The 27,847-nt window shown below is 40.7% G+C and overlaps 3 protein-coding genes across 4 annotated transcripts; 2 read left to right on the forward strand and 1 right to left on the reverse strand.

Moving 5' to 3' along the window:
- Positions 1 to 22: 22 nt before the first annotated feature.
- Positions 23 to 6,731, reverse strand: phf13 (PHD finger protein 13). Its single transcript, XM_030051474.1, has 5 exons — positions 6,229 to 6,731; positions 5,265 to 5,366; positions 3,213 to 3,392; positions 2,664 to 3,093; positions 23 to 2,569 (listed from the first exon to the last, which is right to left on the reverse strand). The coding sequence occupies exons 1-5, from the start codon at positions 6,271 to 6,273 to the stop codon at positions 2,337 to 2,339; spliced, it is 990 nt and encodes a 329-aa protein (XP_029907334.1). The 5' UTR covers positions 6,274 to 6,731; the 3' UTR covers positions 23 to 2,336.
- A 7,353-nt stretch (positions 6,732 to 14,084) lies between these two features.
- On the forward strand, positions 14,085 to 18,461 carry LOC115359119 (uncharacterized). Of its 2 annotated transcripts, none has more exons than XM_030051456.1 (4): positions 14,085 to 14,381; positions 15,156 to 15,607; positions 16,619 to 16,662; positions 16,757 to 18,461. In XM_030051456.1, exons 1-4 carry the CDS (start codon positions 14,204 to 14,206, stop codon positions 17,715 to 17,717), a joined length of 1,635 nt encoding a protein of 544 aa, XP_029907316.1. In that variant the 5' UTR covers positions 14,085 to 14,203; the 3' UTR covers positions 17,718 to 18,461. The 2 variants fall into 2 exon arrangements, with proteins under 2 accessions (XP_029907316.1, XP_029907317.1); XM_030051457.1 differs by having other exon boundaries at positions 16,622 to 16,662.
- Positions 18,462 to 19,083: 622 nt separating this feature from the next.
- Positions 19,084 to 25,431, forward strand: LOC115359136 (heme transporter hrg1-A-like). Its single transcript, XM_030051480.1, has 3 exons — positions 19,084 to 19,494; positions 22,088 to 22,255; positions 24,269 to 25,431. Exons 1-3 carry the CDS (start codon positions 19,359 to 19,361, stop codon positions 24,403 to 24,405), a joined length of 441 nt encoding a protein of 146 aa, XP_029907340.1. The 5' UTR covers positions 19,084 to 19,358; the 3' UTR covers positions 24,406 to 25,431.
- Positions 25,432 to 27,847: the final 2,416 nt, after the last annotated feature.

Consider the following 27,847-nt stretch of genomic DNA (forward strand, 5'->3'; position numbering starts at 1 on the left):
TCTAACAAGCAACTGTGGAGCATCGGGTTAAAATCGTAACTCTTTATTTACAATAGTTTACAATAGTTTCACAGAAACAGTTTGCACCACAGTACAGACAACGCTTTCTCAATAGGGGGATAGGACAACCCAGGATCAGAATAAACATAAAAGCTGTATCACAATGAGAATTGTTACATTAATTACACTGATGTCTTAAGACGCAGCGGGCTTAAATTAACAATGTGTGCCTGAAGAGATCTTAAAGACATAAAAAGTTCTCCTTAAGACTTTAATGTTTTGAGAAACAGCAGACTTTCAAGATGGGAACCTTATGTCTTAAGGCCATCGAGACATGGGTGACTGCTGGATATGGACCAGTTAACCAGCATTTCTAAAGACCAGGAGATGAGTGTACCTTTAAACTACTAGGAAGTTTAATCAGCTCTCTACTAACCACATTCACTGAGTGATAGTCGTTCCCTGGTCAGATCATTGATTCTGCATTGTAAAATCCCATCACAGACTAGCATCAAAAGGTTGTGTCTAAAATCTGTCACTTTCATGTAATCTATGGCTTTTATCTCTTTAGAAATCATGTATCCCACACAAACAGGCTGAACAGTTGATGACATGTGCATAACAAAGCTTAAAATCTTTAGTCCAAATTGGAAGAAATTTTAGGAACAAAAGAGCCCTGAAATATAAATCTTTCTTTTTTTTATTTATTTATTATTTAACGCACTGAACGTGTGAAGTAATTGAATACTGCTGTGAAAACTTTAGCAAGAGGTGATGAGAGGAAAAGATCCGTTCCTCTAGTCCAAATCTAGAAACTAGCAATCCAGATTTACCCTGTCCATGGCACTAAGCAGACATCCTCTCCTTTGTCTCACCAAGACTACTGAGAAACCATGGACCTAGTTTAGACAACTCATAGCAGCACATGCATTGCCAACATTTACACACTCACGCAATTTTCACTAACCAAACACACACACTCTCATGCATAATTTCACTCAGGCCCAGAGAGAATATCTCTAACAACACTATTCCAGTTTACTGTGTACATCACCCTTTTGAAGATAGCTTTTTTCCCCATTGAAGTTGGTGCTTAAACAGGACGGCCAAACAAAGTTCCCTTCTATAAATATAGACTTATCTTTGAAAACAAACATTGTCTTGAACATGAAATTGTTTAAGCCAAGGGAAATCTAATTCACGGTTTGCAAGAAAAAGAAAAAAAAAGTTCAACCCTTTAACAGTACCACAATATGCAACCCTGTGCTTAATTGTAGCAAAATCAGGCTGACTGGAGGCAACAGAAATCACCCTTTCTCAAAATCAGGGATCTGCAAACATGTCAGTATCTGGCTCTTGTCAACATTTGCCTTTTTTGATTGTGAAATAACAAGATTATTGATCATGAAATTGTCAGAAACAGAACTCCATGAAATTAAAAAAGAACACCGGTTAATTAAAAAAAACAAAAAACAAAAAACAAACAAAAAAAAAAAACAACAACAAACAAAAAAAATGCAGTGTGTGTGCACATGTGTGTGAAAGCTCCACTGGTGAACAAGTAACATCTTGATTCAGAGGAGAGGTTGAGGCAGGAAGACAGCTAGTGAACAAGAAGGCAGAGGGACAAGCGTTCACTTCAGTTGTGCTGGCGTAGACCCTCAATGATACTCTTTCACAATGTCCTTGATCACAAAACAATGTAGATGAATGAGATGCAGACTGTTGTCTAGCCTACATCTTACACCTCAGTATAATAGTATAGCACCATCTGAAGCGATGAATTAACTCATTTTAAAAACCGTGAATAATGTAACATGTATAGAGGCTGAAACTGAATCCAGTTTAGACACAAAGACATAACTTTATGTATCATAGAAAAGTCAGATGGAATAAAAATGGAGAAAAAAAAGAAGGAAAAAACAGAAACAAGTGCAAACCGTCTTTCTTACAAATCCCAGCATGCACCATAGTGGGTGGCAGTTGTCAGGGTATTCTCTATGGCAGTTCAAATGTTTCCAGTGTTCACGAGACACCAAGTCCCAACAGTAGCGGTTTGCTGCTAACGCCAACTACAGACAGACATCCATTCATTGATTGCCTTACGCACAGAGTCTGTAGGGAAGCAGAAACAAACCTTAGGAAATCTAAAATAGCACTCGAATTGTTCTCAAACGGGAGAGGGGCTGGGGATAGGTCCACCAAAATGTTTATAGAAAATGTGGGTCCAGTGCTGGCCACGCAGGTCATCGGACGTTGAATCTGAGGAAGAGTCAGTCCAGCAGGTGCGAGAAAACAGGAGTGGCTGGGGTTAGAGTTCAGTGTTCGTCCTGGGGTCAGTCTAGCAGATGTTTGCGAGGGCCCATGCGTGAGCGGTGGGAGCGGCGAGCATCCGGGGGACCATGTGTCTCTCGGCAGCTCTGGCACACATATGTTTCCGGGACATGGCTCTTGCGGATCTTGGCACATGACAGGTGGATCCAGGTGTTACACTTATTACACTCAATCATGGCCCGGCCCGCGAACGGCTTCATGCAGAAACATGTCACCAGGTCCCACGAGTCGTCATCTAGGAAGACAGAAGAGATTACGCACTGAGCAATCACTGTGGTCAACAGAAAAACCTCTATCAAAAGAATATATACAACAATATGAGTCCTTACCAGAGTCCACCATGATGTCTTCGTCCTCCCCTGATCCATCCTCGTCTCGGAACACAACCTGTTTTCCCTGGCGGAACACCGTTCTGTTCCCGGAAAACCCCTCCACCTTCTCCACCTTCACCACCCCTTCTTGTAGGTCCTGACCATCCCAGCTGGTGTGTTCTGCCTTGGGCTCCTGCTTACAATGGGAAGGGCTCGGCAGACGCTGTGGATGAGGAGGGTGGAGGGGAATGGTGATGTCCTCATCAGGCTCTTCTTTAATTGTTCGGCCACTGAGAGAGAGGGGACCCGGTAGCTCTGAGACTGTCGAGTGAGCCTGCTGCGTGACACTTGGCTCACCAATCTGGTTCTCTCTCTCCTTTCTCCTCTTCTTCTTCTTTAGTTTCTCAGTTTTCCTGCGGTCATCTGCATGCAGGGTGGTGATTGTGTGCTGTAGAAGAGCAGATACGCAGGTATGTTGTCAAAAATTTGTCACAATTGTGTTTGGTCTGTTTTTAGGGTAAAAAGTTTAACACTGCTAATGCTTTAAATGACATCAAATCAACTCACATCTTTTTTGGTGTGGCTTGATAATGTGGCCCCTGGCTGTGGACGTTTGCGGGCCCTGTCCTGAGGGCCTTTGGGAGGGCGCTGTGGGCAGGAGGACGGGGGTCCAGGGGTCCAGCCATCACTGTCAGCTGTGCTGCCTGTACTGTTGGGGGGGCTGGAGCTGCTGCGCAGTGGAGAGTCCTGCAGCAACACACATAGAAGTGGGGGGTTGGTGAGAAAGAGCTCACAGCAGGAGGTAAAGCTGCTGATAAACAGCTTACTCCATCAGGTGAAAAAACTTTCAGTCAGGTCAAAATTCAGACAAGGTGATTTTGGTTACGATTTGTTTTCATGCTGTTGACTGGGTTTGACCAATCAAGTGCCCCTGTGTCTAACTCAAACTTAAGCCTCTACAGATTTCTGGCAGTGTCACATCTGTGGTATAATCATGCAGCTTGGCTGGTGTTTTGACTCTGTTCCAGTGAGTGGCCAATCAGAACACTGCAGGCAATGCTGATGTGCTGTCACAAAGGTTTGGATGTAAACAATAAACATGTCAAACTCGAAAAGAGGGCTGTCAGTGGATGCGACACGCAGTCTCGTCACACAGTCTGACACAGTGGATGTCAACACTTGAACCTGAGGATTCTATCAGATTCAATATCTGACATGCAATAAATAATCAAAAGACAATGAAAATTACACATTCTGTGTTCGACTTATGACAGCCCGAGCCAGACAGATAGTGCAGATACTGCAGAATGAGGAGATATAGACTTTTGACCTATTGGGGCTACAAAAATGGCACACTTCAAAGGCTAATGACACAAATGATCATGGTGCCTAGATTGTGCCTGATTGTGGTACCTACAATGTGTAATTATGTTATATCTATGTAGATTAAACTAAGCTCTGTGAGTATGAAATAAGATATATTAGGCAATTCCATTCACATCCTCTGTGTACCAGATTATGGTTTTCCATTAGTTAGTACTTAAGTGTTAAACAAATTCAAAACATGATGCAAATCTTCATTTTTCTAACTAAAAAGTCTATTCCAGACCAGCAAAGAACTGTTTTGCCTTATGACAGAAATGAAAGTTATTCCCACACCACAATCAAACCAATTCACGTTAACTAATGGCAGCCAGTGTGTCAACAGGTGGGACATGCAGCATAAGAAAAGGAGATTCTGAAATGAACAGTTCAAAAGGATCTCAGCACACTCGACAGAAAGCTATGCAGCATTCAGTGTTACACCCACAAGAGTCACAACTTAATCATTCTATCAATCATTCTGTTCATGCCAAATTATGTTTAGCACCATGTCAATAAACTTCTAGAAGTTCTTACATAAAAGGCCAGCTGCAACCAAAACAAACAAAACCTAGCCAGAGACAGGGCAGTCAAACTGAGCTCTTTTTCAAGATAATCTAATTGTTTCTAACCAGCCCACACTGTTCAATCAAAACATACTGCAAATGAGCAAAGGAGCACACTAGCTGGTATAGTCAAGTCAGTCCAATTTGCTGAGTTAAAACAAGTTACTCAGATTAAGACTGATGAGTGGCTCATTTTCTAGACAGCATGCCAACTATGCCTTCCTAGACAATGGTATCCACCATTTTTATTATTATCCACTCACTGTCAGTTCTCCATTGTATATGCATTGTTTTATCAGTTCAAGTTTATAAAAATAGCCTATAGACCAGAGGCAGAACATCCACATTCTTTACCTTTGTCAAAGTACTTTCTAAATCAGTTTGATTTGAATGAGTTTTTCTCCTTGTGTTATATCCTCACCCTTGATTGGGTTTTCTTATCTAGCTTTTCAGTGCATTTCCATTTGTAACTTGATTTTACTCTTAGGTTCCTTTGGGATAAAACGGACTTTTATATCCATGTCTTTCAACAGTACATGCTCTCTGTTCTTACTTAGCACTGCATTTGTAACACGGCTTAAAATAGTGCATGTGTAAAAAGTGCATTCACCAGGCATGCTTGCCCTAACAAAACAGCTACTGATACTCGGAAAGTGTGCAAACACTTATCGCTGGCTGATTACTCACTCACCTCTTGGGGGTATGGGATGTAACCGGCATAGGCCAATACAAAAGTGCAGAACTTGTTAAAATCCTCTACTGTCCTCCTCCTTCTGTATGGCGGACTAAAACCCTGAAACAAAGATTACGTCAATCAAGCACAGTAGTGGCTGTATCAAAACTACACATCGCGACATGGCGTAACATGAACTGATAGCGACACGACCATCTTTTGCAATCTGGCACTGTCTATGCAATGCAAAGTGGTGGGGGCGGGGGCGGCAGAACGATAGCTAGTGAGAATCAAAATAAAGTTGAAGTCTGGCCAGTGGCTCAGACATCATTTTCTACTAAGTTTCACGGAGTCGCTTGCGAAGCTCGACACCAACCCCCACCGGTTAAACAAACTGGAAAAGGCAGCTAACGTTAGCTGTGTCGGCTAGCAACACGGAGCAAAATAAGTAACTAATGCTAAGTGGCTCGCTCGCTAACGTTGGCTGAGTTTAGCAAACAAAACGAGCAGCTGATGAATGATTTCGGATTAATGACCACCGACGAGTCATACAGAACCATGCAAGAAACAGTGGTTGGTCAAAGCAGATGGCGTGAATCTGACACTTTAAATGGGCTAATGTCAATATTAGCATGCAGCGCGATGATGAAGGAATGTTTTCTGCTCGATCTGACGTTAAGCTAGCATTAACGGCTCTCAAAGTACCGTTAGCCCATTCTGTGTAGTGAAGTGCACACCCTCTCCCATAATGTCAGCTTTCACCACTGTAAGTTCACTATCCCATCGCTATTTTGCGATTAGATGACAGGTGTAAGTCATTTTTCTACTCCAATATGTCAACATTAGCCTACTTAGCCAAGGGTAGCTAATCAGCAGCTACATCGTGTGGTGACAAGACAACCTCGATCAAGTTGACGATTGCTAACACCGTTAGCTGTGATTAGGAGCCACTTACTGGAGGACAGTTGCATAAAAAGCTTACCTCTGACTCAAATGCATGCGATGTCGATGGGTTTATGTCACCCATCTCTGAAAAGTAGCAACCAGGCTGGCGTTTGTCGGGAACGTATCAGTCTCACGCAGTAGGCTAGCCGATGTCGATAATCGATGTGTACTGTAAACACTGCCTAGCTACTTGCTAGCTAGTTTTCCCATCCAGCGTTAGCTAGCTGCCTTAGCTAAAACTCGAAGCAACAGTGTTCACTCAGTTTGCCATCAGCACCAGTGGTAACACACAACAGTACTTGGACTAGTCGCGGCAGTTCGCCCGAAGCTACTCGGATAAAAGTTGCAAAAGCTACAACTCGTAAGCAGCGGGTGTTAACGCTGTGTTTCTGTCGAGCTGCGTGAGTGTGTGTGAGTGTGTGTGAGTGTGTGTGTATGTGCAGCTGATTAGTCCGCTTGGTCCGGGTTCAGTGACGGTTCAGTGACGGTCCACTCCGGCTGTCACCAGCTGCCTGTCACTGCTCTTCTTCTGTTTATGGCCTGCTGCTATCTGAGTGGCTGCTTTACCGCCCACTACTGGATTTCAGGAATTACTTCCTTTAATGCACACACGTTTTTTTTTTTTTTTCTACAACTACGATTAATGCACAAGTAGTATTCAACCGCATATTTATACACAGTGCACATGCTTTTACATTTCTTATTTCTTTTTCTATTTCTTATGATTTAAGTCTTCTCTTGACAATTTTGGAAACTGCAGTTGAGTTTCCCCGTGGGGATCAATAAAGTATTTCTGATTGTCACTCTCTCCTGTTACTGTCAAATTTACTGACATTGTTTATCAGTTGGGGCTAATTTCACCCCAACAGTTTAAACCTCCTGAAAATTGTTAGAATAAAAAGTTTATGTTTCAGGAATTTTACATATCTTGTTAACTTCTTAAATAGCCCTTTAAATAAAATAATATTTCCCAGTCAGTCCTCCTTTATACAAGGTTCTTGGGGGAATCATGTTTTTCCCTGCCAAATGTCATGTGAGCTGGACTGGTTCTCAGACTAACACAGATATTATTATGTATTGTTCAGGCCCAAACACAGAGGGAAGTTTTATGATGATTATAAATTGCATGGTTTAGTTCTTCGCTGTCATCCAAAACAACTGAAGCAAATATGTGTAAAATGTTCACATATTATTAAATATGTTTTATCCAGCTAAAAAATCCTGCGGTCAACTAGACTCCAAACAGTCACTGATGCATACAAAATGTGTACAGGACATTGAAAACATACCATCACGTTAATTTTATGTCTTGGCACTTGCCCTCTTTAAATTAGGAAAAGTGTTTAAACATGATGGAAAAAATTGTTAATTATGTGTTTAGAGGCGTTAAACACTGAATGGGCTCAAATTGACCCCAAAGACAATAGGAGGGTAAACTCTGTGTTATGGCTGTCAAACTGAACTTCTATCTAGTTCTGCTTCCACATAGTTAATCACATCTCCCATCTCTCTAGGCAAATCAGTTGAACATAATTACTCAGACCCTGATGACTAAAAAGATATACTCCCCTCTTTCTGAAGGTAACTTGCAATATCAGTGATCAAACAAAATTTATTACCATTATTCTGAATGAATTGTCTTCTTTTTGCAAGGCACAGTTCATGATCATTGGAAAAACTGTGAAGAATCACATTTTACCCAAAAAGATAAACACATCCTCTCTCACACTGAACTGCTTCATGGATTACACAATGACAAAAGGTCTGGATCACCTTTATCACTCTTTACTGCTTCCACCAATTAACTATTATGTTTTCTCCTCTTTTTTGTGAGTGTCTGTATTCCAAAACCAGTGGGATGAGATTTGGTTATACAGCCCAGCAACAACCTGTACGGACCAGCAAAGACATGCAAGACGTTTTGGGAACTGTGATTAAGCAAAGCGTGGGACAGAGTTACAACCACAGAGCTGTGACTGGGAGAGGAGCACAGTGTTGCATACTGGGGATGTGCAGCGATGATGAAAGAGGCTGAGGTACAAGAAGTGACAGCAGAGAGGCTTTCACATGTTGGAGCAGGTTAAGCCCGAACGGGGTCAAAGTCATGAGCTGAGCTGAAGGATTGTGAGTCCAAGGGCTTGAGCACAGATAACAAATGAAAGGTCTGATGTGGATGAAATGAAACTGGTGACCTTGTCGCTGGAGTAATTACGATAACAGTGCTTCTCTCTGAAATTGACGCGATACATCTGGTGGTTAAAGCATCAGTGTATCATCTGGGATTAAGAGGTGAGTGATGCATTCAGTCTAGCCAGGAGCCACAATGTAGATAGATAGATAGATAGATAGATAGATAGATAGATAGATAGATAGATAGATAGATATACTTTACTGATCCCAACCAGGGAAATTCTGGTGTTCCAGCAGCAACAGTAGAAACATATAATAAAGTTAAATAAAATAGAATAAAAGCTAAATATATACAATAAAGACTATAAAGGCTAAAAACTAAAAATATACAATAAGGGTTAACCTAAGAAAAAGAGATATGAGATGTGAAATATATAGATGGTAATGAATATGAAATATACAGATGGAATTGAAGTATATACATGATTGTATAGATAAGGAGAGTTAGCATGAAACCCCAAAACCAAGAACCAAGTGGCAGAACCCGACACCCGGTACTGGGATTCAGGAACTAACCGACTTGATTTGACCTCTTAAGGAAACACCACTTCCCCTCCAGTCTGAAAAACAGTGTGAATGTATATTAACCTAGGATGTAATATATAGATAATAAATAATAAATAAACAGTTAAGGTGCTGGGTAATGGATAATAAATGAATAAACAGTTAAGGTGCTGGGTGATTTATATAAAAATAAACAGTTAAGGTGCTGAGTAGTGGAGTGTTAAAAACAGAACTATACAGCAGACAGTTCCAAGTCTCTGTCAGACAGGTGTGAGTTATTGTACAGTGTGATGGCTTGTGGAAGGAATGATTTCCTGTATCTGTCCCTTCGACAGCGGAGCTGTAACAGTCTGTTGGAGAAGGAGCTCCGCTGTCTGTCCAGTGTGTGGTGGAGAGGATGATCAAGCTTATCCATGATGGATAACAGTTTGTTCAGTGTCCTCCTCTCCACCACAGCCTCCACAGTGTCCATGTGTTGCTTAGGCTTGATTATGGTGATTGTCCTACAGTGGAATATTTGAAGACTTTTAGCAAATGGGCTCAAGTTCAAGCTGTTCATTGAGGGAATGATAATTAAGCCAGATGTTAAGCATATATTCAGTAAAATATAAGCATATAAGCAAGAATATAAGCATATATTCAGTAAAAGATGGTTAAAACCAAATTAGGAGCTTGTCATACAGGGATATAGTGTTGTAAAAAAGTAGGAAACACGGGAGATGATGGGATGTGCCACTTCTATTTTCTTATTATATTTTATCAACTTTTTTTTTTTTTTTTTTTTAATTTTTTTAAGCAAAGACACAGGATATAAAATAATATTCACTCAAGAAGGACAATAAAGATGCAAAGAGTGAGGGAGATAAAATAAATAACATGATGCTAATAATACTAATACTAATAATAATGAAATAAAACAAAATTATTACACAGCATTGATATAATAGTACACTGTTCTTAATGAAGTAGGTTGTCTGCAAAACACCCTTTACAGGCCTCTATTTGTCCAAACAACAAATGGGCCCTAGGTGAACTCATTATCGTCCAGCTCGCCTCAAAGAGAATGTGTGACCTTTACATAACTGGGCAGCTGAGCCATAGCTGAAGCCCATTTTTCAAATGAAGGAGTTATAGTGTGTTCTTCCAGGGTCTCAAGAGTATGCACTTGGCTGTTGTGATAGGGTAATCCAACTCTTTTTCAAAAGAGGAAAGCCCACAATCCTCTAATTCAGTTGCTGAACCCAACATATCTCTTATCTTTTCAAAACTTCAAATGAAACTCTGGAATCTCTGGAGCTGCATTAATTTATGGTGTTTAATTTTCTATAAATGATCTCCTGGAGCGGTTTCATCACTAAAGCTCTTGTCTTATATTGTAATAACCATCTGGCTTTTGTGCTTAACCTTTTATGTCTTCCCTGATTGAACTGCAATCTATGTAACAGCCTGAATTTAAGTAGCCTGCAGATAGTTGAGGGTCAGGAAAGGTTGTGGGGATTTTAAGGCACACGGCACACTTTGCGGTGGGAGACTAACAGAGAGCAGTGGACATGTTGCTGAAGAGTTAATGGAGGAAAAAGGGGTTGGCTTGAATGATGCTTGGGCAGCTGGGACAGATAAGAGCACCACAAAAAGAACCCTTGATGTTATTCTTGTTTCAAGATGGCTGGAGTCTGTAACTGAGAGATACATATGTGAGGAGGCAACAGTGGGAATGATCGCTATCCAGTCATGTGTTCGGTGGAGCAGAAATGTTGTCACGGGGGAGGGGGGCAGACTGGGAGAAATTTCAGGAGGTAGGTGAGGAAGATTATGGACCTGATTGGTGAATCTGGTGGTGTTGATGATGTAAATTAAAAGTGAGCTAAAAAAAAAAAAAATAAATAAATAAATAACTACAACAGCAGTCTATGCGATTTCAAAGAACAAAGGCCAGATGAAACCGAAAAATGCAGTGGCACCATTAACATGGAGCAAAGCATTCACGTTGTTAAAAAGGACACATCATTTTCATTACCAACACGAGAAAGCACAGGTTATTGTAGAACAGCACCACAGGCCAAGGGGCTAGTTGGCATAGTTGGTGTTGTGATAAAATTGGGGAAACAACAAGTGTAAGGATGATTAAGGGTATGGGTGGGAACAGGGAAGAATGGGGCCATCCCATGCTGAAAACAAATAATACTGTAGTGTGAAATAAAGATGAAGAAAGAGTTGAGGTCAAACCTTTTTCCACAGGTTCATACCACAAGATAATCTTCCAGAGGAGGGAGGAAGAGGAGGAGAAGGAGCCAAAGTCTGGTGGTGCTACAGAGCAAGGAGGATACAGATTAACTGGGTGTACCATTTACTTTGGAAAAACACCAAAACAAAACAGAAAGAGCAATAAATAAGGCAGGTTTGACCTCCCATGACATGGATCTGATTTATTAAATTATATTGGAGCAGTGTGGAAAAAAGCGCCAAGGAAGATGTTGCTCTTGTATAATGAAACATGGGAGGAAGGAAACCTGCTAGTCACTTGGTGGAAGGCAGTGGTAATTCCCATCCAGAAACCAGAGAAAGACCAAGAAAAACAATGCCCAAGAACTCATACAACCAATTTATCCCGTATCCTGGAACGAACCATTACTGAAAGTTAACAAGTTATCTTGCAAGTAGATGACGCAAATTGGATTATCAGAGGACTTTAGGAAAGGGAGAGGCACAGCAGTTCCTGCATTATGTCTGGTGATACTGAGGAAAGCACAGGAAAATAAGGAGTCATGTTCAAGATAGTCATGTTCTTTGATGGAGAATAAGAGTTTAATAATGTGGAAGCTCGATTTATGGGAATTAGAGGGAGGGTTCTTAACCAGATTAATGATTTCTATTAACACTGTAATGACTAGGTACAATAAAAAAAAATATATATACAGATTTATGCAGATCCCTCTGTGTACATGATGGAACTTTACAGAAAAAAGGGATGGGTTATTGATCATGTTGTCAAGTGGTTACAAGAAGGAATTTAAAGATGTATTGAAGTAATAGAAAGAATTGGGGGGTGTTGTGTTCACTTTAGCTCTATCTTAGCCTGGTCAGGGTCATGATTCTGCAATTTTAGACTTTGTGTTTGGACTTTTGTTGAACTCTTTGTCTCTTGTGTTTCCCCCAGTCTCTGTGTTTGTGGACTTTGCTCTTTGGGTTCTGTTTCTGCTCTGTGTGTCCCTCATGCAAGTGTGTCTTGTTTCCTAATTAGTTCTTAGTATATTTAATTAGTAAGTTAGTTAATTAGTTCCTTGTCCAGTCATTGTCATGGTCATGTTTCTGCTATGTGTTGCTGTTAATGCTTTGAGTTTATTATTAAATATCTTAGTTCTCCTGAGCCTGCTGGATACCTCTGAGCCTGACGGAGGATATTGGCCTGAAAAGATATGAGATGCCATACTGGGATGGAGTGGGTAGTTGATTGTTACTCCTTAAGGGGTATCAATATTTGAATATGAGAGCATAGCTTAACTTTATTGAAGAAGCTAGATGATGCAGATGTAGTGCGTCACCTATTATGTCGTGGGGACAGTGAAACTGGCTTTAAACTTCTGGTAAAATTTGCAAGGGCATAAGGATGAGCACACTATGAGAAGGAGGTTACAGGAATGGATATGATTGACGTCACAGGGCAAGTACTGGGTGGATGGCAAATGCATGTGCAAAAGAAATGTAAATGCATGGTGAAGATGTCAGCCCTATGATTAATAAATACAGTGCAGTGACTGATATGTATTTGCTAGAACAAAAAAAAAAAAAAAAAAAAGAGATAGAGGAAATGGTCTGGTACATTCATTTGTTAACAGTATTGAAACAGAATACCATGGTTTCTGGCAAATATATGCAGAGGGATAAAAAAGACGGGCACAGAGGATCTGATTTTATAAGACTGCATAATAATTCTCTCTTTTCCATAATCTGGGTGTTTATATAGTAGAAATTTTTGTAATGACATTACAACAGACTGAGGAGGATAAACCTTTTCACAGGGGTCCCTTATCCTGTGACCTCAAGATATCTGAATGAAAATGGGCTCTATGGGCACCCACAGGTCTCCTCTTTGCAGACGTGCCCACCTTATGCTAATCCCATGCATTTTGGGGCAAAAGCCAAGCAGTTTTTTGCATGCAACAACTGCTTGCAAATGTGCCTATTATAAAATGTTGTATTTCTGCATGCTGGGCCCTAAACAGTGTTGGAGTTGCATAAATTGGGTTTGACTGGAAACCTGAGACTCCTGTGGATTCAATAAGCCCAATGTTATTAATGTGTGATTATGTTAGCTCCCATTTTAGCCATTTCATTGTAGTGAGGCTGTTTTTTGAAAGCTGATGTCACTGCATAAAATGACCTATTATGATGTTTAGGATAATCACAGCCTCATGAACCTTTACAACCACAAACTAGATACCTAGGGCATTCAAAGGATGTATGGTTATAGTGTAGGTGTAGTGACAGTAAAGGGGATTTCGGAGCAATTTCCTGAACAGGAGATAATTCAAAAAACAAAAATCGCAATAAATTGTACTATCAAATCACAATGCTTGAGAACCCAAGTAATGTGATACCATCAAATAAGCACATCTTCTCAGCCCTACCAAATAAATGTCAAAATATATGGTTTGATATTGTTCAAGCACACTCAAGAATTATTTGGTTGGTTAGTTATGTGAGAATTTGCATTCCAGCACATGTGGGGAAATAAGCCCGTTGATGGCATGGCCAGCCTCAACACGGCAGATGGTAGATGTTAAATTACATCTTTGAAACACAGAAAGAAAAAAAAAAAAGAATGATATAGAGGAAACTGATGCAGAAATGGCAAAATCAACGAGATGCACACAGAGACAAAGAAGAGATGTTTGGGTTTATTTCAAATACAAGTCAAGCGTGGGAAAATGGCAGTAAACATGGCTGGATGTCATGGTGGACGTAAACAGGCGCTCTGGCGGGGGAAAGAAAATGGAAAACATGTAATTATTAGGTCCAGCAGTTACTGAGCAGTCCAAATAATCTCATATCATGCTCTGTAAAAAATGTCTTTCATGTCACTGAAGGAACTATGGCAGTGGACAGGTTATGTTGTAATCTGTGGCTCACACTCCGGAACAGCAAGGGCGCTAATGCTCTTTAAAACGTCAGATAGCAGCTGGCGCACAAGACGTAGAAGAAGAAGCAAACACCCCGGGAAATTTCTTGTTCCGGTTGGGAATTTTGACGTGCTTCCCACATCGGCTACATCACATTTCAAGGATAACAACAAAAACTAACGTGGCCAGTTTTTCAAAATGTCTAACACGAAGCTCCAGCTGTTTCGGAGTTTCCTCACTGAGCGGCTTACGGCTGTGGCTGTGGAGATATTTGGAGAAGTAGAGAGTATGGTGGAGGGATACTGCGAGGAAAACAGACGTCTGCAGGATTTACTGAACATGGTGCTCAGCCCCGAGCTAAAGTTACACAGGATAGGTGTGTAGCCTTTGTTTTTTTTATCACCTGTTTTCACTAGCTAACACTGAAATGCCGCAGTTGTCGCATAGTGCAAAGTTGCTTTACGTTTCTGTATCGACCTGATGGCGGATGTTCGTGAGTTAAATAATGAATCTGTGGGCTCCGCGTGTTTCAGAGGGTAGACTTTCGATATTAGCAAAAAGTGTAAACTGTCATTATTCAAGCTTTGGGGCAAACTTCATATTCACACATCCATGCCACTCTATTCTGTATCTCAATCTGGCACCAGACTTCCGGGCTTCACAAAATCTGACCAATTAGAATCCGTTGCTAGGTAGAATTCTACTATGGGCGTGTCTTCAATGTAAGCGTTGGGACGTCACTCACCCCGTTTTAACAATAACGACAAAGGTCACTGCCTGTGATGTGGTTTGATACACCAACTACAGATGTTAATAATTAATTCAAAATGGATTCATCGCCATTAAGTCTTTAACCGATTACCACTGTTTGATCAATCTATGATTTATTTATTGCATAGATCATTTCCTGAAAATTTAATCTGTTTTTATGTAATAAAGTGTCACCTCAATTGTTGGATTAATTAATTATTGGCTAAGCTACAGGAGTCATAATTTTGTGTGCTGCCTGCCTGCCTCTCAGTGCTAACTATTTTAGGACAGGAGCTGTCATATTAAAGTGCAGTAACCAGTCTAGTCTACTGTTCATAATTACACACAATGTAATGACAGATCTGACCTTTTTATTGCTATGTTTTTCATCCCACAATAGACCACGTTAAACAGGCAACAGCAGCTGCAGCTGTCCATGAACAACCATCTGAGCAGATTGCTGATCTGGACCTGGTGAAGCCAGAACCATGGTTTTCAAAAATCAAAGAGGAGCAGATTGAATATGAGACTAGCCCGGGAGAACAACCGCCTCAAGGGTTTGAGGGAGCTGAGGCTTTGAACTTCGACACAGCAGTCTTGGTGAAAACAGACACTGAAGAAGACTTAAATTCGCATCACACCTCAAATCCATTCAACATTCAAGTTGTGGAGTTCAAAAGTGAATCCTCATCGTCCACTATCACAGCTGATGAAGAGGATGCTGAAAGTGGAAGTGAGTCCTATGAAGACATGGAGGCATCCACTGATGATCTGCCTCTGTCCGGAGGAAGTCACGATAGATGTTCGAACTGTTCAGGGTGTGACGAATGTGGGGAAAATTCGAAGAAAAAGGTAAGCTGGATCAGACAGGGCTCCCACACTCCTGGAAAACCTGGAAAAGTTGTGGAATTTCGGGAGAATTTTATTAATTTTTCCAAGCCTGGAGAAGTTACAAGAAATAAAAGCGAGAAAACGTTTGGTAAAGTCCATTTTTTAAAATGCCAAATGTCACATAAAATTGTGGTTTTGTTGGCTGTTTTGTGACAGTTAAAACAGTCCTTACTTGTGCAGTGAAAAATGTAAAACTTAAAAGTTAGCATTACTGATGGATTTAATTCTCATTAAGATTTGGTCAAGCAAATTTGATAAAGCATCATTGAAAAGTCATGGAAACATTTTATCAGAGGAAACACAGGACACATGAATTGATAAATCTTGCACAATCTTTGCATGTTTGGTTGTTGGACTAAGAAAAAAAGATGAATTATTTTGTTTCTTTTTAATGTGATTGTATTTTCATGTACTTTCCTCCATGGCTTGAGAAAAATGAGCTTCGTACAGCATTTAGTTTTGAACATAAACAGCATGTTTACTTTTCCAACTAATGTTTCTGTTGTGGTTAGAAAGAAACTTTAGTTGATTTTGTTTGTTAACTTGATCCCCATGTTAGTTGTTGATACTGATGCCTGTGGAGCCACTCTTGAGGTTTTGGGAGCAGCATCTCATCAGCCTGCTACTACAAAAATTTAGACTGTTTGAAGCAATAGTATGCTTTACAATCAGACTTAACTGACCCCTCGCAGAGTTGACTGTTGACATTGAATGTTGATTATATAGCATGGTAAGGATGAGGAGAAAGAAAAGTAGGCATGTAACTAAGATCCCAGGAAAGACTCACAAAATATAGACTACATGACAACCTCAGTCGCCATTGGGTTATCATTTGGGTGAATGAATACACACAATGTCATGTTACTTCATGTGTCTTAATGAAATATATTTTGTTAAACACAAAGTAGAAATTAATGAAAATTTTCATCAAATATTCTTCTTTCCTTGATTGGGAAACCGGGCTCAAAAAAGAAGGTGAAGAGACCTCTGCAGAAGACCATGCTCGAGTTTCCAAGGTAGGACCTGAATACCTACATGCGTTAATACTGTAGCGTCTTAATCACAGCTGTTTACTCACGCTGCTGCTAATGTTGATTGGTTTCCTTACAGGATGATGCACCACAAATCCTTCTCTGGTAAACTGACTGACTGCAGGCCTTTTTTGTCAAGGCTCTCAGATGCCTTCAGTGACATCCCTGATGACAAAAAACCTCTTATAGCCAAGATGGGCCTGAGTGAGAATGTGGAGATGGTTGATTGCGCTTTTGGTAAAGTTCCTAAAGGCTGCCCCCTGTCCTACCAGTGCCCTGTCCCGTCAAGTAGAGATTACAGTCCCCATTGGGATGCCCCCCCTCTTCCATCGCTTCCCCTGGCTGCTCACAAACTAGAGCCAGTAGCGGCGCTCCCAGCCCTCACTGCCAGGGAGCAGGAACACCTGAATGCCCTCCAGACCTCATGGGACGCAGCGTACGCTCTTGAACTTAGCACCCGCGAGGTCAAGGAGTCAGTGGAGGAACTGCGGAGGGCGCGCTTGACTGACCGTTTCAGGGAAATCTGCCACCTTAAACCAGGAACGAGTCACGTGGAGCACCTGATATTCAAGATGCAGAAAGGAACTAAGGATCAAGATAAAGATAAGGACCAGATGCTCGAAGCTCTCCGGGAATACTGCAAGCAAGTGTTTGTCAACTGGTCGCCCTGTGGCTTGGTTGTCCATCCAGACGCTCCATGGCTGGCGGCAGTGCCTGATGGCCTGGTGTACGACCCCTCTGAGACCCACAACTATGGCCTGGTGCATGTCAGATGCCCCCAAATCCGGAGCTTTGTCAACAGCCAGTTTCTGGATTTCCAACGGGGAGCCTTGGAGCTGAGGAAGAACCATGCTTACTACTGGCAGATACAAGGGGAGATGATGGTAACGGGCACTGACTGGTGCGATCTGGTAGTGTACACACAGGAAGACATACTGGTTCAGCGTGTCTACCGAAACACGGCCATGATAAAGCCCATGAAGGAAAAGTTGGACCGCTTCTTCTTCCATTACTACCTGCCAAGTTTGACCTCTGTCTGATTTCATGGCGTGGATGTTGCAGGATTGCTGTTCTGTTCTGTATGTTGTTCACATCAGGCAGGTATTTCACAAAGCAGGGTTAGAAAGTTAGCCAGATAATTGAAAATGAAATGTTATATTCTGGCAACAGTGCTTTGAATATATAACACAAATTTTGAATGATAGGCTTAGCAACAGGAATTGGTGATACATGCTGATGATTACTCATAATAGATAAAATTTCAGAAGCTATATTTCCTTACACTTTTCAAAATTAGCTGGCTAACTTGCTAATCCCGCTTTGTGAAATACCTGCCTTTAGGTAGTGTTTATGTGATTTATCTGTATTTTTTCCTCACTGGGGAAATAATCAGATCTAAGATCTTCAAACCTATATTTTTAGTTTCTGTGATATGTTCTGCTTTATTTCTACTCTCTAAAGATGCTGTTTAAGTGTTCATCCTCACGTGAGAGGGAAAGTGATGTGTTGAGTTAAGTTTTTTTTTTTTTTTGGCCTGTGCTGGACTTGACATGATTGTAAGTCAACACAAATGTTAAATTTCAAGGCACTGTCAGAGTATAAGCAGCGTGTAAATCCAGCAAATTATGCTCTCAGTTATTTAAACAGGTTTGAACAATGTCCTGAAATAAATTCACGTTTTATGGCTGTGCTTCCTCCATTTCATAAACCTTGAGAGGTCAGGGATAAGTTATTAGACATGTAGAAGTGAGTGATAAATATCAGGGTAGAAGTTATAATCTGAGTGGCGGTCTCTAAAATAACTGGGGGAGGAGATAAACAAACAATAGGCTAACGGGTATGCTCTTGGTGTGTGTTTGCGAGACAGAATTTCATAGTCTGGTCCTGAGGTGGCCATATTGCAGCAACCAAGTTTCAGTTGCCTGAAATCCTGAAATATGGCCAGCCAGGCCCAGCACCAGGATGAAGCGACTGACTGCACCCAACAAACAACACTGTCCACTGTTTGAAACAACAGCAATGCAAAAATCATCAAAGCAAAGCTTGTGCAAGTTAGCAGGTGAATTCCAGTTGTGTGCAGCTGTTTTTTGTTTATTGGTGAAAAAAAAAATCTGGATCTAGCCAGGCTTTTTAGGTGGTCTATGTGGTTGCACTGTGCACCGCTGTGGCTGTCTATCATGGTGCGTTTAGTTCCTTTGGAAAACGTGCTTCTTTTAGCCTATTTAGCCTATGCATTGTTTGTGATTAAAATGATTGTTGTTGGTAATGAATAAGCGACCCTCAGAGATGCGTGACTTTACTGCTTTCTTGGGAGCTCAGCTGGAACAAGAGTGCAGTTTCATCTCGCCACTCCTCCCGCGGTAGAGGGCGCTGCCGGGACTCCACATGTGCTCCCGGACGGAGGAGGCTTTCCTTGACTGTCAGGGTTAGATAACGTCTCGGAGTGGAGGGATGTCCCGTCGTCTCGGTAGATAAGGGACAACACAGCTCTTCGGACACAGGTTGCTATGTGTGACCCCAGTGTGTGAGAGGAACAGCGGCTCGCCAGCGGGACACACACACACTCCGTCCTCCCAGGCCTTGTTGCAGTGGGACCGGATGCAGTTGTTTTGATAGTACCAGCAGCAGCTCACAGCTCCGGTCGGCCGTCGTCTTGCTGAACCCCCTCTACATTTTGTTTTATGACAATGGGTATAAATAAAACGTACATTAGCATCGGCTATGCCTCGTTTGGCATGCTCATGGGATTTTCCGCCTTTCTGGTGTGGAACACCGCGTACAAGCAGCCGTGGACTGCAGCCATGGGAGGACTGTCAGGTGAGGTAAATCTGTCAGCACCTGCCTAAAGGACAGGCTGACAGATGAGGCATTTACCGCTGAAAATGTGCTTTCTGCTCAAATCAAGCATCGGTGTATTTCACTAAGTAGCCCCCCTCTTCTGACTGAAGATGTCCAACTCAGGAATGGATATTAATAGTGTAAATGTAATAATTACTATAATGAATCTGCAACCTTAAAGATTTTGTTGTTGTTGTTGTTTATTAAATAGCAGATGTAAATAACGCCAGCGTTGTTTACTTCATCATAGGACACTATAACTAATACATTTGTTTATTAATTGTTGAGAAGTTGTCAAGCTGTGCTAGGCTTCATTTGGCTGCAAAATATGGGACTATCATAAGAATATTATAGCAAAACGGTGATGCATGATTCAGTATTTATTGCCATGTCAACAACTTTAATTACCTGTTTGTTAAAGTGAGCGCACTACCAAACAAATAACAAACTAGGCCTACTCATAAGCACGTAATACATTGGGCTATCAGTATAAAACATAAAGTTGCAGCCTATATAGATATGATTTAAAAACAAAACAAACAAGGAAATGAAAAAAAAAAAAAAAAGAAACAAGAACTCAAGTGCCAGTATCAAAAAAGATGTTGCCAAATTCACACCAACCTATCAGATATAAACTAAGGTAAAACATTAAAAAAAACAAACAAACAAGCAAACAAAAAAAAGTATAAATAAAGACAACAGTCCATGTTGGAAAATATGATAACTACCATGCCATTATGTTTTTCCTGTAGAGGATATGGATAGACAATATCCTTATAGGAACATTGTCTCTAATTTCCTCCAAGAAGATGATAAAAAAGTGCTGGCTTTAATGTTTTGTTTTTTCCTCCCAGGATGCTATACTGATAGTTGTGTAATTGTGATAAGTGGTGGATCCATGACCTTTGAGCCGCTGTTGAGGTTACTAAGTCCATATCTGTAACCTCTGTACCTCCGCTTCAACTCGACCTATCATACCTGTAAGGGGTGATGGTGGGGTTTTTTCAGTCTGTCATACATTTGGCACATTTTAACCATAAAATAACAACAGCACCGCATTTTTTTGTATCAATCTTTAACGCCACCAAATAGTTTTCCTTGACAAAGTAGCAGCAGGATGAAAAGGTGCCGGTGTCTGTACAGAAAACTTTATTTGTTTGATTACTGGCCAGGCTCAAACATGCATTCTCATCAGATGTTCCTTAAGGGGAACTGGCTCCAGCCTGGTACACAGTGACATAGCAAATAATGTTTCTTTTCCTCAACAAAAATAACACGATTGCAACAGAGTTGGCAAAGGGCGGTGCAGATTTTGCATGGTCATCATTTGGTCATTTTTGAAAGGACAGATCTACAACTTCTCTTTATTATGAAACTATGTAATAATAATCGTACTCTACAATAACTATAATTAAAATATCTAATAATACATAGACTTACAAATAAGTTAACATAAACCTGGAAGTGGTTAGAGCCATACCTTGTTGGGTGGTAGGCTACAGACACACATTCATTGTATTTTTTAGTCTTATTTTATTCTGTTTTATTTACCTTTTTTATGTAGCCTATAGGTGCTTATGGAAATCTCTTTCTTTGAAGTGAACTACATTTCCATATGCTGCTGCATCAAATTGAATTTCCCCTACAGAGGATCAGTAAAGGTGCATCAAGTCTTATCTTACTTGTGCAGTACTTTTTTAACCAAAACAAGGTTACACAGAGCTTCACAACATGAATTAAACTGAAGTGTCAAACACTTAGACTTAGACTTAGACTTAGACTTCTTTTATTGTCATTGCACAAAAAAACACAGCAGTGAGATTTTGGCAACGAAATGTCGTTGCTTGGCTTCCGGAACACAAAACTAAGATCATAAAAGCAGAAACTGAAGTCAAGATAACATAATAAAACAACACAGCATGCAGACACTAGTGCTCCATAAAGTAACTAAGAAAAAACTGCCTATCTGAGAGAGTGCAGACAGCATTCAAGTAAAAGCATATGTGAACAAAGTGTTTTAAGGGTAGAGTTTGCTAGGCTGATGTCCTCAGGCAGGTTATTCCACAGGGAAGGGGTCCCTGAAGGAGAAAATCTTGGTCACCCTTCTTCTCCAGATTATATAGGCTACACCCAACCTTAATTTAAACGCTGATATTTACCCTAGATGAGAGAAGCTTTCAAAGGAAGGTGCAATATCAGCTCAACAGTTAACTGCGGCGTGCCTTCACAACCACGAAAAAGGGGAACATGTGGGAAGAAGTGTGCTCATTGACTCAGCACTTGACAACATGCTGTGTCAGGATGCAAGCTCTCCTGAAAAACACAGAAACACCACGCCAGCGTGAGCCCATGACCGACTAGGACGAGGTCAACGTCTGCCATGACTTATGAGATAATATCAACCATGAGTGTGCAGTTTCCTAAGTGTTGTATGACACAGCAGTTGTCCTCTGAAGCCTAACTCGCAGACCAAGAATTCACTTTGTGTGTGTGTGTGTGTGTGTGTGTGTGTGTGTGTGTGTGTGTGTGTGTGTGTGTGTGTGTGTGTGTGTGTGTGTTTCTCTTCCCTCAGGTGTGCTGGCACTTTGGGCCCTGATCACCCACATCATGTATCTCCAGGACTACTGGCGGACCTGGCTGAAGGGCCTCAAGTTCTTCCTCATCATCGGGGTCTTCTTCTCCCTGCTGTCTGTAATAGCCTTCATCACTTTCCTCTCTGTTGCCATCACTAACAAGGAGTGTGAGTACTTCCAGATACCTGTGGCCTGTATTTTGTTTTTCATCCTTAGCAATGTATGACCTCATCTGCTCTAATGTTGTATAGTGATTCGGCTATGCAAATGGGATTATCTGTCAGTTTCAATCGCTGATGAGGTTTTTTGATGGAGACCTTACAGCGGCTCACTGAGGAGAGACCTGTCGCATACGCCAGACTTGGTGGGGTCTGGTTATTGTATGGTAGCCACTCAGAATTCCCAATTGTGAGCACTTAAACATGAAAGTAAATCACTTCTGTACCATCCCATATCGTACATTTGGCTTGTAGCAAATGATACAATGCAATACATAATCAAAATAAATGAAATCCAGAAAGATAAAGGACACATTCAACTAGAATAAAGGAAATAACAGTAGATTGAATGACCCGGGAAGTGAGGGTATTGAAACTCAATTTGGTGGTGAAGTATTGCAATTTACATTTTTATGGTCCCGCTCTCCCGCAGCCTGTTTCATCTCCTTCTACTTAAGTTAGTTATTTCCTGCTTTTCCCAAAGTGACTTCTGACAAGCTCTGATGAACATTTTTAAAGCCTGTCTTAATTATGACATCAAATTATCAGTCATACCTCCAAAGAACATCCCTTAGCTTGTTGAATTCATTACCTGTAGCTGGAATGAGCAGTAGAGGAATGAAGTCTGACAGTTTTATTGGGTGTGAAGTTACCACCTCCTCAGTTTGTTGTGTAGTCAAAAAAAAATATGAATGGAATTTTCTAGAAATGCCAAAAATATACAATGTTCAGGACAGAGCCTACCAGAGCCACTACATTTTATTCCATAAAATGAAATACATAAACCCACATCTCCTGTGTGGGTTTTTATCCTTGTATTACTTTTTATATCAGCTGTTGCAAGTAGTGTTAATTATTAAGTAAAGACATTTTGATGCGATAAGCTTAACATAGCCTAGCTTATGAACAATAGCTGCAACAACTGCCTGCAATGCAATGAAAATCATAAATACTTGAATGGACAGCAATGCAAGGAAATTGAGTTCTAGCAATTAAAAAAAAAAAAAACATCTAGATGAGATGTAGGGTCGTTCATCATGGCCACTGTAGTTTATAACATTTTGTAAGTAATAATCAATGTTAAAATAAGTAAAAGATTAAAACTCACAGGATTATATATTTTAAAACCCGGAGTAAAACATGTATCCATTCATCTCAGTCTTATTTTTGACATTTTTTGAAAAAACATAGATAGACCATAACTAGCAGAGCAAGAGCCAGTCTCCAGTTGAGAAGCGTGGGGATTTTTTGGCCTGTTGGTGGTGCTGTAGTGGGCCAATTAGGTTAATTTTGTAGATGCTGGATATATGAGTGTAAAAACACTTAATTCCCCAAGGGTTCAGTGTGACCCAGAAATGCCTGAGATATTGAGCATGAAGTGCATTGCCTTCTTGGTGGTGGGCCAATCAGGTTCATATTCACAGTGCCAGACTCCAGGCTCAGAATCCCTAATTTTGTCAAGCTTTGTCCAGCAGAGACCAATCCATGGTCCCTTCCCCAATCTGCGATTGTGGGGGACAAAAAAAGTCATCCCCCTTCCTCAGCCAATCGTATGGCTTGTGGCATTGTGGACTTTGAGACAGTTGAATTGTTTTTGCTGTTAAACTTCATTCTAGCTGCATTGCACTAATCTCAACATGATGCCGCATTGTCTACATTTGTGCAATTATCCATGGGAAGAGGAGAGATAAACCAGCAAACAACAAAATTGTCCCAGAAATGCAAAGAACATCCCGGGTACATGGCCAAAAGCTGTTTTTAGCAGTGTTAATTTTCTTGGGGTGGATTTTGAGAACGTCTCAAATGTTTCCCCACAGAGTGTCTAGTGTTGTGTGCAACTCTGGGCCTTGTGCCAGTTGTAGTTATAGTACCAGTTTGTACCTCACCCACACAGACATTATTGAGGGTGGTCCGCACGGAGCTGAATACCATGTCTAATGTGTGTGTGTCTCCCCCGCTCAGCCCTGACTGACCCTCAGAGTCTGTACCTGTCCTGCGTGTGGAGCTTCATGAGCCTCAAGTGGGCGTTCCTGCTGGCCCTCAGCGCCCACCGCTACCGCAAAGAGTTTGCCGACATCAGTATCCTCAGTGACTTCTAACGACACTTGGACGTCCCACACTGCCACGGGGCCAGCTCTGCAGCAGACTCACCGTGCTGGCTTCCCAACCTGAGGGACAGTGGTAGTCTGAATTCGGTGGATGCCAACAAAAAAGGGGAACATAAGACGAAGCAGAGGAGAGGTTGTAATGCTTTGCTTTGTGTGGATAAGTACCCTGACCTCAGCTGTCCCCCTGCCTTCCCCCCACGCCTCCTCTCTCTTTTTTAATTGTGTGTACAGGGTTTATAGTTGGCTTGCCAAGCCACTTTACAGACAAGACCAGCCCTGTTTTTTATGATTCTTTATAGATTTTATTCTCTTATTTATGTAATATTACAATTTCGCTTCTCCATCATCCTGTCAAATCATGCATCACTACTCTCCCCTTACTGTATGTGAGAAAATGTGTTTTGCATCCAGTAAATGGTAATTCTAATCTTGTCAAGAGCCTTTTCTTGACTTAAGGGAATAGCTACATTAAAAAGCACTCCTCAATGGTTAGGATGTGTTGCAGTTTCATGTTGTAGCCACAAGAGGGTGTCACTCTATCAACATTGTTGTGCGTTTGTGTGTGTGACATTCCACTTGATTAAAAAAGGGTGAGATATTACATCAGTTTTTGTATCAATGAACTATGAACAAGCCTTACAAGTACATTTGACTTGCACATGTCCTGTGTTACCAGTTGTGGCAGAATTTTTTCTATTATTTTTTTTCTTGTCACAAGTCGTACATTTGTCAGATGGTGAAATCTGTGTGTGTCACATGGCATTAAGATTACGATGATCCCATTGCAGTCAGTTGTTGTTTCAAAGATGCTGTAAAACACTTCTCTCACAGCGTCTTCGCCACTGTGTGTGTCGGGGCCGTGAAGAGGTAAAGCTGCCCGATACCCTGCAACATCCATGCGACTGCTTTTATCCACCACTCCCAATATAACCCACATGCCACAGTTTAATATATTTCTCATGTGAATGAACATTTTATAGATAAAGAACGAGAATTTTTGAATCTTTTTTTTTTTTTTTGACAAATGGAGTCAATGAAAATGACAAGCGTCGATGTCACCAAGTGAAATTCTGGGCCTCGCTTGGGTCTGTTGATTGTATCTTGGTTATGGCTTTAGCTCACAACAGCAGTGCTACTAATAACATGCATGCTTAAGTAACCATGAAGTTGTTTTTTTTTTTTCTTCTCCTCATCAAAGCCATTTGTGATAATTATGTTGTTGCTTAAGGAGATTATTTTGTGTTCTTCCTTTAAATGTTCTCTCTGTGCACTACCATATCTACCATGATAAATAATGAAGTATGGCATCGTGTATATCCAAGTAACATGTGTGAGAATGTAGGATTATGTATGTTTTTACGGGTGTCTGCGTGTGTGTCTGACAGCCATGTTAATAAAATATCTTTTATGACATCCCTGTGGATTGGTAGCATTTTTTGCAGTGCTGTCTGAGAAAAAAAAAAAAGGCATGCCATTTGGTGGCAACTCTTCCCCGCACGACGGAGGAATGTGGACACAGTGGAGAAAATGGTTATACATTTGAATTGTTACCAACAATGACCTTTCTTAACAATTAAAGAAAATATTTGTTTGAATTCCTGTGTGCTGTGTGAAAGGTTGTTGACAGTATACACATAAAGAAAAATTTAGGATGATTTTATTTTCATCCTAACGCTTGTGGCTTTCACATAATATGAGCAACGGTTCCGGGAGCAGATCCATCTTGAAGGTGTTATATATTCTCCTACTAAGCCCGGGTCAGCAGGGTCACTGTTAGAGTGGGATTTGCACCACAAGGGGTATGAGCCATTCTCCCACCCACCCGAGCCACATTTATGAAGAAAAACACCCCATACCATTGCTATCGTAACAGTAAATGCTAGGCAATAACCTACACTTTGAAGTTAGGCAATTATTCCATCCATCCACATTTTTATTTTGTCCCTCAAAGGGAAGGTGGGGGCGTAAAGAGTTTTGGTGTATGATTTTGCTAAGGCGGCTGCCTGATAAAGGGACTTTGAAGTTGATGTGAAAAATATGTGACTGAATTATGTCTGCATACATTGGTGTTTGCTGCATTAGAGCCAATTTCTATTTCAATTCATTCAGAGGACACTATCAATGGTTAGAAAAATATTGCATCACTCTCCAGTTAATTTTGTAAATGCTATGGAAAAATATCAGTTTAGTAAGGACTAAGGAAAGTGAAGCTGGCACTAGTTATTCAGGGGAAGTATCATTAACTTTGATCTTTAAGGAGCTACTATTGTTATTTTACTTTTTTTTGCTTTACCCCATCCTACCTCTTTTTTAAAGACATTTTTGGTGGTACTTATATCTTAATTGCATTACGCTGGTTTGTTTGCAAGCCTCTAGAGTCTCATTGCATAAAGGTAATTGCAATGTTGTGGTTAAATCACCATGGTAACATTTTTTATCTAGCCGTTATAAACTCCAGCATTAAGAAACTGAAAAACAATCCGGGTTACTTTCCACAGAGCGAGCTGGGGGCTTTGGAACCAAATGCGTCCTATTAAGTTTATACACTAGGCTGTAAAACGTGTGTGTGTGTTTTTGTGTGGTATGTAAAGAGGGGGAGGGGTCTCGTTTTATTCAATTATGGGACTCCTTTTTACCCAAATCAAGGAAGGAAGTTGTCTTGTGTCCGGGCTGGCAGTCTGGCAGTGGGGGTGCGGCTGGAAAAAATGGATCATACATTAAAATATCACAAAAATCTTAAACATCCTGTGGCCGCTAAACTGCAATATTTTTCACATCCCTGATTCTAACTCTGTAACAAGCAGCTTAATTACACTGTGGGGAAAACTATTGTCCTATATATGTGATACATCATTATTATTAGTAGAAACATGAATCATTATTTTATTATTTTATTCAATTTTATGTATTTAATTGACAGTGTGAAAGAATCTGAATCTATTTGTAGGGGATGTAGACACATGTCTTTATGTCATCCACCTGTCTAACCTCAAACTCTCTTTATGTGCTGAAGTTTCCATATTATGTGAGTTGCTGCAGCAGATTAAACCTCTCTTTCTTGGGTGCTGTATGCATATTACATGTAGCAACATTCATTATGTTGAGTATTGGGATTTTACATTTGTCACCAGTTAGAAAAGGGATTCACAGGTTTGGCTTTTATCTGTGAAACCTGATGACTAAGAATACAGCTGAGAAATGTGAACATTGGTATTAATAACACTAAAGTAAACCATTCAATCTAAAAAAGAAGATACACAAAAAACCTGAATGAAAAGCAAACATCTTGAATTAGTAGAGAACCAGATGGCCTCTTTGACATTAAGAAGCCGCTTTGGCATTTTAAGAAGGCAGTTTCAGAATGATTTCCGAGGAACTTCCGCAAAGCGGAGTACAAAGCCCACAGATATTTAAGCAATATCCATAGCAATTT

The sequence above is a fragment of the Myripristis murdjan genome, chromosome 5, assembly GCF_902150065.1.
Source record: "Myripristis murdjan chromosome 5, fMyrMur1.1, whole genome shotgun sequence".
Taxonomy (NCBI): domain Eukaryota; kingdom Metazoa; phylum Chordata; class Actinopteri; order Holocentriformes; family Holocentridae; genus Myripristis; species Myripristis murdjan.

Coding starts and splice junctions, on each gene's coding strand:
- phf13 (XM_030051474.1), bottom strand. CDS start 6,273: ATGGGTGACATAAACCCATCGACATCGCATGCATTTGAGTCAGAG. Junction 5,367..6,228: donor CGCATGCATTTGAGTCAGAG/GTAAGCTTTTTA, acceptor TCTTTGTTTCAG/GGTTTTAGTCCGCCATACAG. Junction 3,094..3,212: donor CAAGCCACACCAAAAAAGAT/GTGAGTTGATTT, acceptor GCTCTTCTACAG/CACACAATCACCACCCTGCA.
- LOC115359119 (XM_030051456.1), top strand. CDS start 14,204: ATGTCTAACACGAAGCTCCAGCTGTTTCGGAGTTTCCTCACTGAGCGG. Junction 14,382..15,155: donor GCTAAAGTTACACAGGATAG/GTGTGTAGCCTT, acceptor ATCCCACAATAG/ACCACGTTAAACAGGCAACA. Junction 15,608..16,618: donor GGGAAAATTCGAAGAAAAAG/GTAAGCTGGATC, acceptor GGCTCAAAAAAG/AAGGTGAAGAGACCTCTGCA.
- LOC115359136 (XM_030051480.1), top strand. CDS start 19,359: ATGACAATGGGTATAAATAAAACGTACATTAGCATCGGCTATGCCTCG. Junction 19,495..22,087: donor AGCCATGGGAGGACTGTCAG/GTGAGGTAAATC, acceptor CTCTTCCCTCAG/GTGTGCTGGCACTTTGGGCC. Junction 22,256..24,268: donor TGCCATCACTAACAAGGAGT/GTGAGTACTTCC, acceptor TCCCCCGCTCAG/CCCTGACTGACCCTCAGAGT.